Source organism: Xyrauchen texanus, chromosome 40 (genome assembly GCF_025860055.1).
Source record: "Xyrauchen texanus isolate HMW12.3.18 chromosome 40, RBS_HiC_50CHRs, whole genome shotgun sequence".
In the NCBI taxonomy this organism is placed as follows: Eukaryota; Metazoa; Chordata; class Actinopteri; order Cypriniformes; family Catostomidae; genus Xyrauchen; species Xyrauchen texanus.
In genome coordinates, this window is record NC_068315.1 from 34,221,934 (window position 1) to 34,233,596 (window position 11,663).

The following is an 11,663-nucleotide window of genomic DNA, read 5'->3' on the forward strand; positions in this document are numbered from 1 at the left end:
TTGCTGCCAACTTGGGAATTTACATAAAGTATTCTAGAAAATGCACATACCCCTGGCCTACACTCAACAAACAGATGTCATCACTTACAAAATGACAGAGCGAAACAATAGGCCTACATACTGGATTTGAAAAAGAAATCGGATTTATGTGCAGTGTGCACAAAGCCAAAGAGACTAAACCAAAATGGTTATTAGCATCCATTACTCACTGCATAGAAGCGTGTTGATTGGGTCAAAACAGGATGGGTGGCCACTCCCTCTTCATGAAGTTGGCTCTTAATTATGAGGTCATACAGCTGGGACAAGGTGGGCGCATTCTCGAACACAGGAATACCTAAAAAGATCAAATTGTGAGGTACTACAACATGGTGAAATCCATTCATTCGTATGAAGACAGTAGATGTATTCTGTAGAAACACAAGCAATGATCACTTTATTAACTTTTAATATCTTAAATGCAATATTTTTAAGTAATGGCTTTGTAAAAATAATTTTGATTGAAGTCTATTAAAGTCATCTTGTTTAGAACAACTGATCAACAACCGACAACAAATCAATCTAAAAATGGATTTACATACAATATATCCTTTCAGTAAATGTTTATTGGTCTAATAACCACTACACTGTATAGTACTTGTAAAGGATTAGTTCATAGTTAAGTCACTATTTTGTACGTTGTTAATATATTAAGATTATGTACAAATAGTATCTATTTAAATGTATATTTACTGTAGCAAACAATTTATTATAGTTAAATAAGTTCATATATAAATTTTTATTATCTTATTTCATCCATTTCAAACATGTGGTAAATACGTTTATGAGAATATTAACAAGGCATAAATCCATAATTAAATAAATTATTTATACATTTACATATGTAATGAATTGGACAGATATTAATGTTTAATTAATGTGCATATAACTGTCTTAGGAACACTTACTATTAATGTAATTAATGCTTAATAATAGTCATAATAAAGCACTGCAAATATCTAGTTTGATCACATGATCAAAATATATATGCCTAATTAGCCATTTTATAATGATCCATTGCACTGAAAATTTGGCTATGAAAATAACAAGTTAACAAGTTGTTTAATAAGGATGAAAAGCTATTATCAAATTGCTTATACTGTATAAGAAGTGATTAAACAAAATGAAATAGTTTGCTTAAGTGAATATTTAAAAACAATAATATAATATTTGTGTATTCCTATTAATGCATTATTGAAGCATGAACAATATTTGTAAAAGATCAATTAACTATAAACTAATGCTTTACAAAAACATACTATACCATGTGGTTATTGATAAGTGTTACTGGCATATTTTCTCACCTGTGGTACTACCCATCCTTTGAATAAATGATAAAGAGAAAGGCATCGGATGATTCATCTTCAAGAAAAAACATGCATTTAAATCTACACAGTTTGAACTTGTTACTGAAGAAAACGATGGAGTCCTAGAAAAAAAAGAAGAGAAGAAATAAATGAATGGGACATCAACACCAACAACGGCACATTTTCTTTCAAATAGCTTGAAAGATTGAAGAAATCTACTTAATAACTTGATAACAAATCACTACAGTAATTGCAGTGGGATAAACAAGTAACCTCCCCTCCTCTCACTGTCATTCGAATAACTACTTGACTTTTGGAATATAGTCCACAAGTTTTTATGATGGATTTTTAAGCTTGACAGCCCCAAGTCATCCCATGATAACAAAATAAAAATTTGGGGGTGAATCCCTTTCATTTCCATTATTTCTGACCCTTTGTTATCGACTGGATGGGATCCTGTGATAAGTGGAGCGATGGGAAGCTTGTACAATGATGAGGTGCCCTCAACAGTCACCGATAAACTCACTCCAAGAGTACGAGGAACTGCAAAGCATAAGAAAATGTGTAAGTATACCGTACAGTGCATGTTGCATTGCACTCATCATACGAACCTTTGTGAAACTATTTCACATGTTTGTAAAATAGATCTCCTTACTACTGGCATCGGTGAATTTGAGTTGGGATCCAGTACCCTCCTCAAAGATGTCATGTGGAGACACATAACACTGTAGAGACACTAGATGACCGCCGCTCCTTGCCGTCAGCAGACCCACGCTGCCGTGAAGTATCGTTTCCACTGTGTTGGCATTTGTGGCTATCCTGTAGCAGAAACTGCTTAAGTAACCAGAAACGTACACAAAGGTACTGTGGTGGTACCATAATTCTTTGTGGTACTCTTGATACTTCACTTCTACATTGGGCTGTTATGTAGCCATTAGCACAGACTAAGCTTAAACAACATTTTGGGGCATCTTAGGCATTCTTGGGTATCATTTGTGCACCAAAATGCTGTCTGATTAATGTTTTCATGTATTACAATGCTTACATTACTTCATAGAATACCTTGGTACATATCCAAAGAACCATGGTATTTATTGGTAAACATGTCCACTGCAGAATAAAGACCAGTGTACCTGAACATGTGCATCATCTTGGTGAGGTCTAACTCCAGAGACTGCAGCACCAGGTACATTCTAGTCTTTAGTTTGCTGAGAAGGGAAATAAGAAAACAATAATAAAAAATAAGAAGATTAAGAAATCTAGATGATGAACACAATGTGGACTGTAGGATTTTGGTATAATAATAGATAAATGACACAAAGAAAGGAAGGTGCACCTGTCTCTGGGGAGCTTGTACAGATTCACCAAACCCTTCAGGTGCTTGGAGAACTCATCAAAGTTCTTGTCTCTGTAAAAAGAGTGTGTTATGGCAAAGATATGTACTACTTAATAGGCTTTAAAAAACTACATCATTGTTGCTACCATATGATAACATAGTGTAAAAAAGTACAGTTCAAAGCTTAACTGCAATTCTGCAGTCATTGACACCCAATTCAATGTAACTCCACGCAAGAGACACAAGCACAGGAGTTGTAGGCTAATTGTCTGAAGCGGTTTTCCGCCTCTTTCAATAGGAAATAATCAGCCCTAATAATCAGCTGTTTACATCGTGCGACCCCCGCATCCACATATGTGGGCACTGTAATTTGGCTTCACTATGCGTAACAGTTACACACCTGTGGGTTATTTTGCTTCATTTTAATATAAATGTTGTTATATTTCATTTTGTTATCATTGTAGAATACAGTTCTATTCATTAACATGAGAAAATGCATTCCTATAAATTTAATGTGCATTTTCACATTGAGAATCAATGTATTTATCCAAAAGCTGAAAAATCATACTTCCAGAAGCTTTATATGGATTTAGGATGAAAATAAGGTGCATTCGAACTGTTCTGAGACCAGTGCAGACAAACAGCACACTGGAGGTTAAGTCATTCATTAAATAGGGATCAAGGGTGCACCCTATAGCTCGCTATGCCGCTAAGTGCATTCACTCCTAAAATCTATCCAAAAGTTCATGTTTGGCAGACATGGGACAATGACAATTAGAACATAAGATTCAGATTTGTATAATGCAAAATGTTATTTGAACATGGTTGGCAGTGATTTGATGATGCTGGCTATTACTTTGAATTGAATCAGAATTATTAATTCAGCTTTATAGAAAATCAGCTTTAATGTCTGTAACGTCTAAAAAACATGAATACCCAACACTCCTGTAACCAATAAGCAATTTGATCAATAAAATCTGACTTTATATAGCTTGGTATTATTTAAAATTTCACAACTTGGTTCTGTTGTCCACATACGAGGACATACATTTTAGGAAAACTATTTGCTCTAGAATTTTGTTTTGTTTTGCTTGTTTATTAGGTGCTACTAGTTACAAATAAACAAGGGAAATGGAAAATGCACACAGCAGTCCCACTCGGGTCTCAGCACGTTAAACAATAGGACAATGTCTTACTGGGCTGAGTAATTTTTAATATTTAGCTAATGTTCTACATCTAGACAATCAGATCAGGTTTGTGTCACTAAAATCATGAGCAACTGGGCAAAGTTATACACAAAACTAGCTAACTGAATCATAGTCATGAAATCAGCCAGTTAGGACGTATTAGCTGGCTAGTAGCGACTATCTTGCCCTGTTTTCATGTAAACCGGTAATGAGACTAGGTAGTCGCAAGCTAGCCAGCTAGCTATCCGGATAACATGATATACATTGTGAATGAAATAAGACAGCACTGGCAATGCAATACAGCTATCAACTGAACACAACAACACCTCTGATGTTTATTTATGAACTATTTAGCTGATCTGAAGTGCTGTCACATCCGCTTGTTGAAACAGTCAAGAAAGTATTTCTTCATGTGATTATGTTTATTGGCGGTTGGCAATCCAGCGTACTGTGCATTACCATCACCTATTAATCTGGAGTGTAGAGTGTTATAAGAAAGCCTTTCAAATTCCTTTAAATTAAAAGGAAGTTTACCTGTAAACAAACAAGTTATGTTTAATCCGTTCTTGAGGTCTAACAAGCATATGGAAAGTCATTTTCTTCCCCATTCATTGTATGGAATTTATATTGTGATAAATATTGATATTTAAACGATATGAAAAAATACACATATATTTTGATAATATTTTTGGTGTTATATCAGTCTTTTATATCCTATATCAGTGCATCTCTAGTTTTTACCAGTCTCCCAGAAAACACTGTTGTCATGCTTACAAGGTACCAGGTTGATCAAACAAGTGCTTTGAGGAAGAACTAGTTACTGGCTTTGCAAAAGTTTATCGGATAAGTGACATCAAGGTTCAGTTTTCTATTTTTCAAAACAATTTGCATACCTTAATTGCAGTATCAGCTCTGGACAACTCTAAATGGAATAACAAGAACAAGTTGACAAAACATTACAGGGCAAATCAGGCTGCAGTATAGCTTATCCAATCCTCTAAGTTTTCCTAAATAAGCACACAATTTGTTCTCCTCACCGCAGGACTTTCACCTTGATGGGCCACTTTAACATCCACAAGCTGTCCTGCTTTATCTAGATGCACCTCCACGTAGAACATATCTGAGGTGATGTAGCACTCAGTCCGTGAGGGGCTCAGGTGCGACACCAACCTGCAGGTGCACGGGACCATTACAACAACTTCAAAGAGCTGAGAGAACAAGCACACTTTTCAACTTGTTACAAGATTTGCAAGTTGAGTCACATGTAAGGCACAGTTAAAGGGATAGTACACCCAAAAATGGAAATTCTCTCATTATTTACTCACCCTCATGCCATCCCAAATTTGTATGACTTGTATGGATAAAGTGTCTGCCAAATGCATAAATATGACTTTCCTTCTACTGCAGAACACAAATTAAGATTTTTAAAAGAATATTTTTGCTCTGTACATCCATACAATGCAAGTGAATGGGTGCCAAAATGTTGAAGTTCTAAAACCAGTTGTTACCAATCTACTATCATGTTACTATCAATCTCCACTTTCAAATATTTCTTCTTTTGTTTTTGTTGATTCACATTCTTTGTGCATATCACCACTTACTGGGCAAGGAGGAGAATTCTCCTTAAAGTAAAGAAGGAGTTATATATTGACCTGTTTCTCACAAACACCTATCATATCACTTCTGAAGATTTAACCACTGGAGTCTTATGAATTACTTCTATATTTTTATATCTATATCCTTTATGTGATTTTTGGAGCTACAAAGGTCTGATTACCATTCACTTTCATTTTATGGACCTACAGAGCTGAGATATTCTTCTAAAACTCTTCATTTGTGTTGTGCTGAAGAAAGAAAGTTTTTGGTTAAATTTGATTTTAATAATTATATAACAAATATACTTTATACCAATGGAGTTCCCTTGAAATTAAAGTACGGTACCGGATGTTCACTCATTTAACCGTTGCTTAAATCTAGCTTCGAGGTCAGAGCAGTGTGGTCTGTGTTTGCTGCACGTAATTTAAAATGCAAATTTCGATGCATCTGGTGCAGACAGAATCAAGCCCCAAATATAGACAGGGTGTGAGAGGTGAATCAAGTGTAATCTTACATGTTCTGGCGAGCAATGGACTCCAGACGATCTGTCATTGACGACAGTGAGGACACTGAAGAAAATAGACATGTTGCAAGAGAAACAAGTGTTGAACATTTTGTTAGTTTCGTTCCTTTAAAGGGGACCTATTATGCAAAATTCACTTTTACATGGTGTTTGTACATAAATGTGAGTCGGCAGTGTATGTACACAACCACCCTACAGTGTTAAATGTCCACCCACTCCTCTTTCTTATATTTTTTTTATAAAAAACAGTCAAAATGAACAGTTTTCATTTCTGCTCTAACGTGGTCTCGGTGACGGACTCCACCCTATTATCATAGATCCTCCCCTGAGTGATCTACACACAGTCCGCTACTTTTTTCCGTGCTGGAGCAGATACAGTGAGACGAATAATGTCTCAGCTTGTCTCAGCAAGTGTTGTTGGCTGTAAAAGTGAACATACAAGTACCGAACATACAAGTAACATACAGAGTATCTTCAAGTACTCCCGGCATCAGAGCCACTGAAGACACAGTGGACATGTTTGGTTTTTGAAGGATATGTGCCCCAAAACATACAAATATTTTTGTATGTTTGTGCAAATACTTTTACACTGGACTGCTTTGTGAATGAGTGCCAATATAAAGCAGGATTTTCTAAAAATGTTATTCTCAATCATGGATCAATTTAACGGTTCCTGTTTCAGCTTTATATACTGACGATGTAAGTGTCGCACTTTATATTTTGTGAAAATTTGCAAATCGCCTTCCGAATGTGCTTGTTAGCCTATTCCACAGTTAATGCAGCTTAAGTTACCATTGTCTCTGATTGTATTCATGGAGACCAGGGCTATGTCGTTGGCGGGGTGCAGCAGCTCATTTGCATTTAAAGAGACACACAAGAAAACAGCGTGTTTTTGATTCCACCCAAAAAGAGGCATTTACAACATGGTATAATAAATGATCCGTGGGATATTTTGAGCTGAAACTTCACAAACACATTCTGGGGACACCTGAGACTTATATTAAATCTTGTTACGTCTCCTTTAAATCAGTGGTTCTCAAAGTATGGGGGCCACAGAGGTATTGCGAAGGCCCCTGCATACTTCCTATGAAATTGAAGATCAATGAGCATGACGTCATTTTGAACAAAATCAAAAAGAAGGTATTTATTTTTATTTTTTTATTTTTCTTGCTTTTGTCTGTATTCAACCTATTAACACTTTTTTATACACCCATTTTTGCAGTAGTATCAGTGTCCTTGCAAATTACAATAACAGAGTGTAATGTGTGCATATTATGGCTGCGTAAAGCATGTTAGCGCATTAGCTCAGCAAATTTTGAATGTAAACAAGAGAATTTACACAGTATCTACTGCATATATATTACTTGAAATCATAATTGAGTAGTTAAACAGCTTCTTTTACTAATCTCTGGTGTGAATTCTACTCATAGGAGTCATTGAAAACACATTTTAACTTTTTCTCCTTTTGTGAAATTGGCCTATGGTATTAGCCTGTCAGGTGCGCTCATTGTGCTGCACTAATTTAATCAAAGACATGCGCGCCAGATTCAAAATGGGTGAACAGGAAGATTTCAGAGATTTAACACTTACATTCCGGTCTGTGCCTGATACTACGATATCTAATGGCTTCAATAGATTTGAAATGTAGCACACAGATGATATGGATAACTTTTTGTAGTGCTTTTGGTACATGACAGTCACAATCATGATCCTCACCTCCCTCAATCATGTGTTTCATGGATAAATAAAAGTTGTACTGGTTTGGAACAAGGAGGGTGAGTAAATGATGACATATATTAACATTGCTCCTGCTTTAGTATTTATTCTATTTTTAAATGCTCTATAAAAAAAAATATTTATGTAATACAAATAATATAGATAATAACTGAAAAATGCAAGCCTGGTGACAAAAACATTCGGATAATATTGCGATTATTGTGTCAAAATTTGCTAAAGTTTTTTTTAGATTCAAAGGGGTGCATGACTAGAAAAAAAATAAGAACCACTGGTTTAAATGCTTGTAACTTTGGCGGGGAGTTGTTGAATATTAATGATATATTCATGACAATTTTGTTGACAATATAAAAATAAGCAACATTATAAATATCACAGTCATTTTAATGTGGTCATTCAGTCTATTCAGCCTAAAAATCCCAGTACCTCTGAAGTATGAGCATTCTGCTAATCACTTCTTTTGAATGAATATTATGTATAACTTTTTACATATTTATGGAGCACATATAGCCTATTTGTTTTAGAAACTCTATTTCTAGAGTAAAATGTACTGAATAAATGCTGTACCTTTCAGTGCTCTCTGCAGTGTCTCTAAACAGTTGTGCACCAGTTGATTTCCAGCTGTATTCGTCACACCACGTTTCTCCTGAACAAACAAGATCACTAACAGCATTTACCAAAAACATCAAGAGATCAATCCCAGATCACTCTAGAACACAGCTCCGACAGGAGAGGGTCTCACCATAGCCTGCCGGACCACTTTACTAGTCTCCTGCCAGGAGCGGGACGAGTTGTGCTTGTCACGAAGTCTCTCCAGCAGTGCGGTTACACGACTCTGTTTCTCTGCCTCTGTCACACAAACAAAAATAATGACAATTCAGTTTAAGGAGGAAACATGGAACCTTTTCATTTAATTTAGCAGATGAATTATTATTGTCCTCTATTATGTCCTTCAAAGCTGCTACTACAAACAAGCCTGTGATGCAGAAAAATGCTGAAAATCACAACGAACCCAAGAATGTTGCTGACTTGGAAAGTTTTGCCTAAAACCTATCGTGTCTGTTTTGTTGCATTTATACGATGCAAAAATAAAAATGTAGAATTAATTAAATTAAATACATGGTGCGCGTCCAATAACATAATAATAATACCATGGCATCAAGTGAAAAAAAATTATTAATAAGAACATGGTATAACTCTAGTGCATTTCCAAACATCGATGGTATTGCTGTCATGATACATCTACAGAATGCATGGTACTTGTGTGTTAGTGTAGACACTCAGGAAAGACCGTAATGCATCTGTAACTAATAATAACGCTCTACTCAGGTGAAAGAATGTGTGCTGTACCAGATCCCTCCTCCGCTCGCAGCCGCTCTGCGGTCGCTGCTGTGCCGCTGTGAGTAGACTCTGCGCCCGGGCTACCGCTCAGCACCGACACAGCCGCCATCTTCGGCTGTGACAAAGAAGAACTTAAAAGACCTCGACAACACAGAGATTTGATTAAAAAAAACTGATGTTTACATCAGACCTCTGTCATCACACAGAGATCGGCCTCCATAAGCACAGACCGCGAATAAAAGCGACTTTAAAACACTGAAATATTCAGCACAATGAAAGACGATTGGATTGAGAATGTTCTGACGACATCTCTCCGCGACTCACAAAACACACGCACAAAACACACGCACACACACATACGCAGAGAGAGAGAGAGAGAGAGAGAGAGAGATTTACACTTGGGGGAACAATTCTTAATCATGTCACCTGTTATAATTATTTGGGTCTGACAATCTCAGCTTCTGGAAAATTTGACACTGCAATAAAAGATCTGACTGATAAAGCACGTAGGGCTTATTACAGTATAAGAAAACCCCTGTTCAAATTTAACCCACCCATTAAACTGTGGCTGAAAATCTTTGACAGCATCATAAAACCCATCCTTCTTTACGGCTGTGAAATCTGGGGCCCCAAATTTAAACTAAATTACGAATCCTGGGACAAAAGCCCCGCTGAAATTTGCCACCTTGAGTTCTGCAAGAACATCCTGGGAACTCACAGAAATGCTCCAAGCCTGGGTTGCCGGGCAGAATTAGGCAGATTCCCTCTGCTCTCTGAAATCCAGAAGAGAGCCGTGAAGTTCTGGTTCCATTTGTCAGACGCACCTCCAGATAATTACCATCACTGTGCCTTTACACACAGGACAGGACACCCAGAGAGTGACCCTATGCACTATTTAGTACAAAAATATCAGCTAAATTCCTCCATCCAGTTCAGACTGGCCAAACTGAAACAGACAGACAGAATAACGCAGGAAGAATACATTCATCATTGGCAGCACAAAGTCACTCAAGTACATAAATTAAACTACTTCCACAGAATTAAGACGGATTATAAATTGGCACCATATTTGATCCATATTAAAGATTATAGACAAAGAAAGCTACTGTCAAAGTATCGTCTGAGTGAGCACAGTCTGTCTGTAGAGACGGGTCGACACGGACAGAACCGGAGACCCAGAGAGGACAGACTGTGTTCACGCTGTGTGGAGGATGAACTTCACTTCCTCACTCACTGCAGTAAATATGAGACCATTAGAAGCACTCACTTTACAAAAATAGCTCATATTCTACCTGAATTCCAGGACATAAATGATGTAGACAAACTCTCGTATCTAATGGGAGAGAAAGTGGAGTGTGTTCAGCTGGCAGCGCAGTATGTGTCGTCCTGTCATCACATGAGGGCGAGAGACTGACCCCTCATCAGATTACACCTCTATTCAAACTCATATTTTAATTTGATTTGGTTTTTTTTGTTTTTTTTCTTCTCCTTCCTTATTGCTCTCTGTTTTTCACTTTGTCGTTTGTACTTATTTTTATTTGTTTATTATTATCATTATTATTCATTTATTGTATATACATGTTGTTGTTTTTTTATGTTTGTAATGTGTTTATTACTGCTTTGGCAACATTGTACACTGTATACAGTCATGCCTATAAAGCTCATTTGAATTGAATTGAATTGAATTGAGAGAGAGAGAGAGAGAGAGAGAGAGAGAGAGAGAGAGAGAGAGAGAGAGAGAGAGAGAGACTTATTTAAAAGTAAATAGCAGGGTAGACTGAGAACAGTTGTAACACATTTTGCTCACAAATACTTCTGACCATGACATTTCTTTATCTATATACCAACAAAAAGAAGACAAAAAAACTTCATATAATTCCTATAATTTCCACAATTAGTGATTTAAGACAAACGCTTTTGTTACAACTGTCCCTATGCCTTGTAACACTCATTTGTAAATAAGACAATATTCCTGGCTACATTAAATTAAACATACTGACACATTTTATACTCTGTGATTGTTTTCAATTAATTATAATGCTTGCATAATTTCTAAGACATCAGGTGGAAATACTCTCTTTGTTTTTCTCATCCTGATAAGAGGCAAGCCAAAATCTAAGTTTCCTTTCATGGCCATTCAGAAATAATGATTTATTCACAATGAAAGAGAAGTAAAATCAAAAAAAAAAAAAAAACTGATCGCTTCTGAACTGTTCTCTAATAATATCTCATCAGTGTGGATTATGTTCTTCACATTTTCCACACATAGAGAGGATGCTGTTATGTAAATATGCATACTGAATGAATATGAAAGTTCGAACTTGCATTCGAAGGAACATTTTCATCAAATATAAAAATTCTATTTATCTTGTTCACATTTTGTAAATGTATCATTTAGTTTAAATAACTCATACATTAAAGATGTCAGTCTAATTTTCTGATATGTATGGCCTTTCAAGAAATAGCCAGATTTAGTTAATCTATTATTTTATGAAGTATTTCAGAATATTTTTTATTTCTTGACTGAATACCTATGGCATATATCTGCACAATGCCTATTATTAATTATTTATTTGTAAAATAATTATTAAGGTATTAACATT

The 11,663-nt window shown here is 36.0% G+C and overlaps 1 protein-coding gene across 1 annotated transcript in view; it reads right to left on the bottom strand.

Annotated features, from left to right (window-relative positions):
* LOC127633268 (mediator of RNA polymerase II transcription subunit 1-like) overlaps positions 1-9,366 on the bottom strand; it is a 32,017-nt gene extending 22,651 nt beyond the window's left edge. The window contains 12 exon segments of the mRNA XM_052112231.1: positions 210-334; positions 1,341-1,465; positions 1,775-1,886; positions 1,999-2,162; positions 2,477-2,551; positions 2,680-2,751; positions 4,760-4,788; positions 4,904-5,036; positions 5,977-6,031; positions 8,287-8,365; positions 8,462-8,568; positions 9,070-9,366. Of these exon segments, the coding sequence (XP_051968191.1) occupies positions 210-334; positions 1,341-1,465; positions 1,775-1,886; positions 1,999-2,162; positions 2,477-2,551; positions 2,680-2,751; positions 4,760-4,788; positions 4,904-5,036; positions 5,977-6,031; positions 8,287-8,365; positions 8,462-8,568; positions 9,070-9,169 (1,176 nt within the window). The 5' untranslated portion in view covers positions 9,170-9,366.
* Between the last annotated feature and the right edge of the window lie 2,297 nt (positions 9,367-11,663).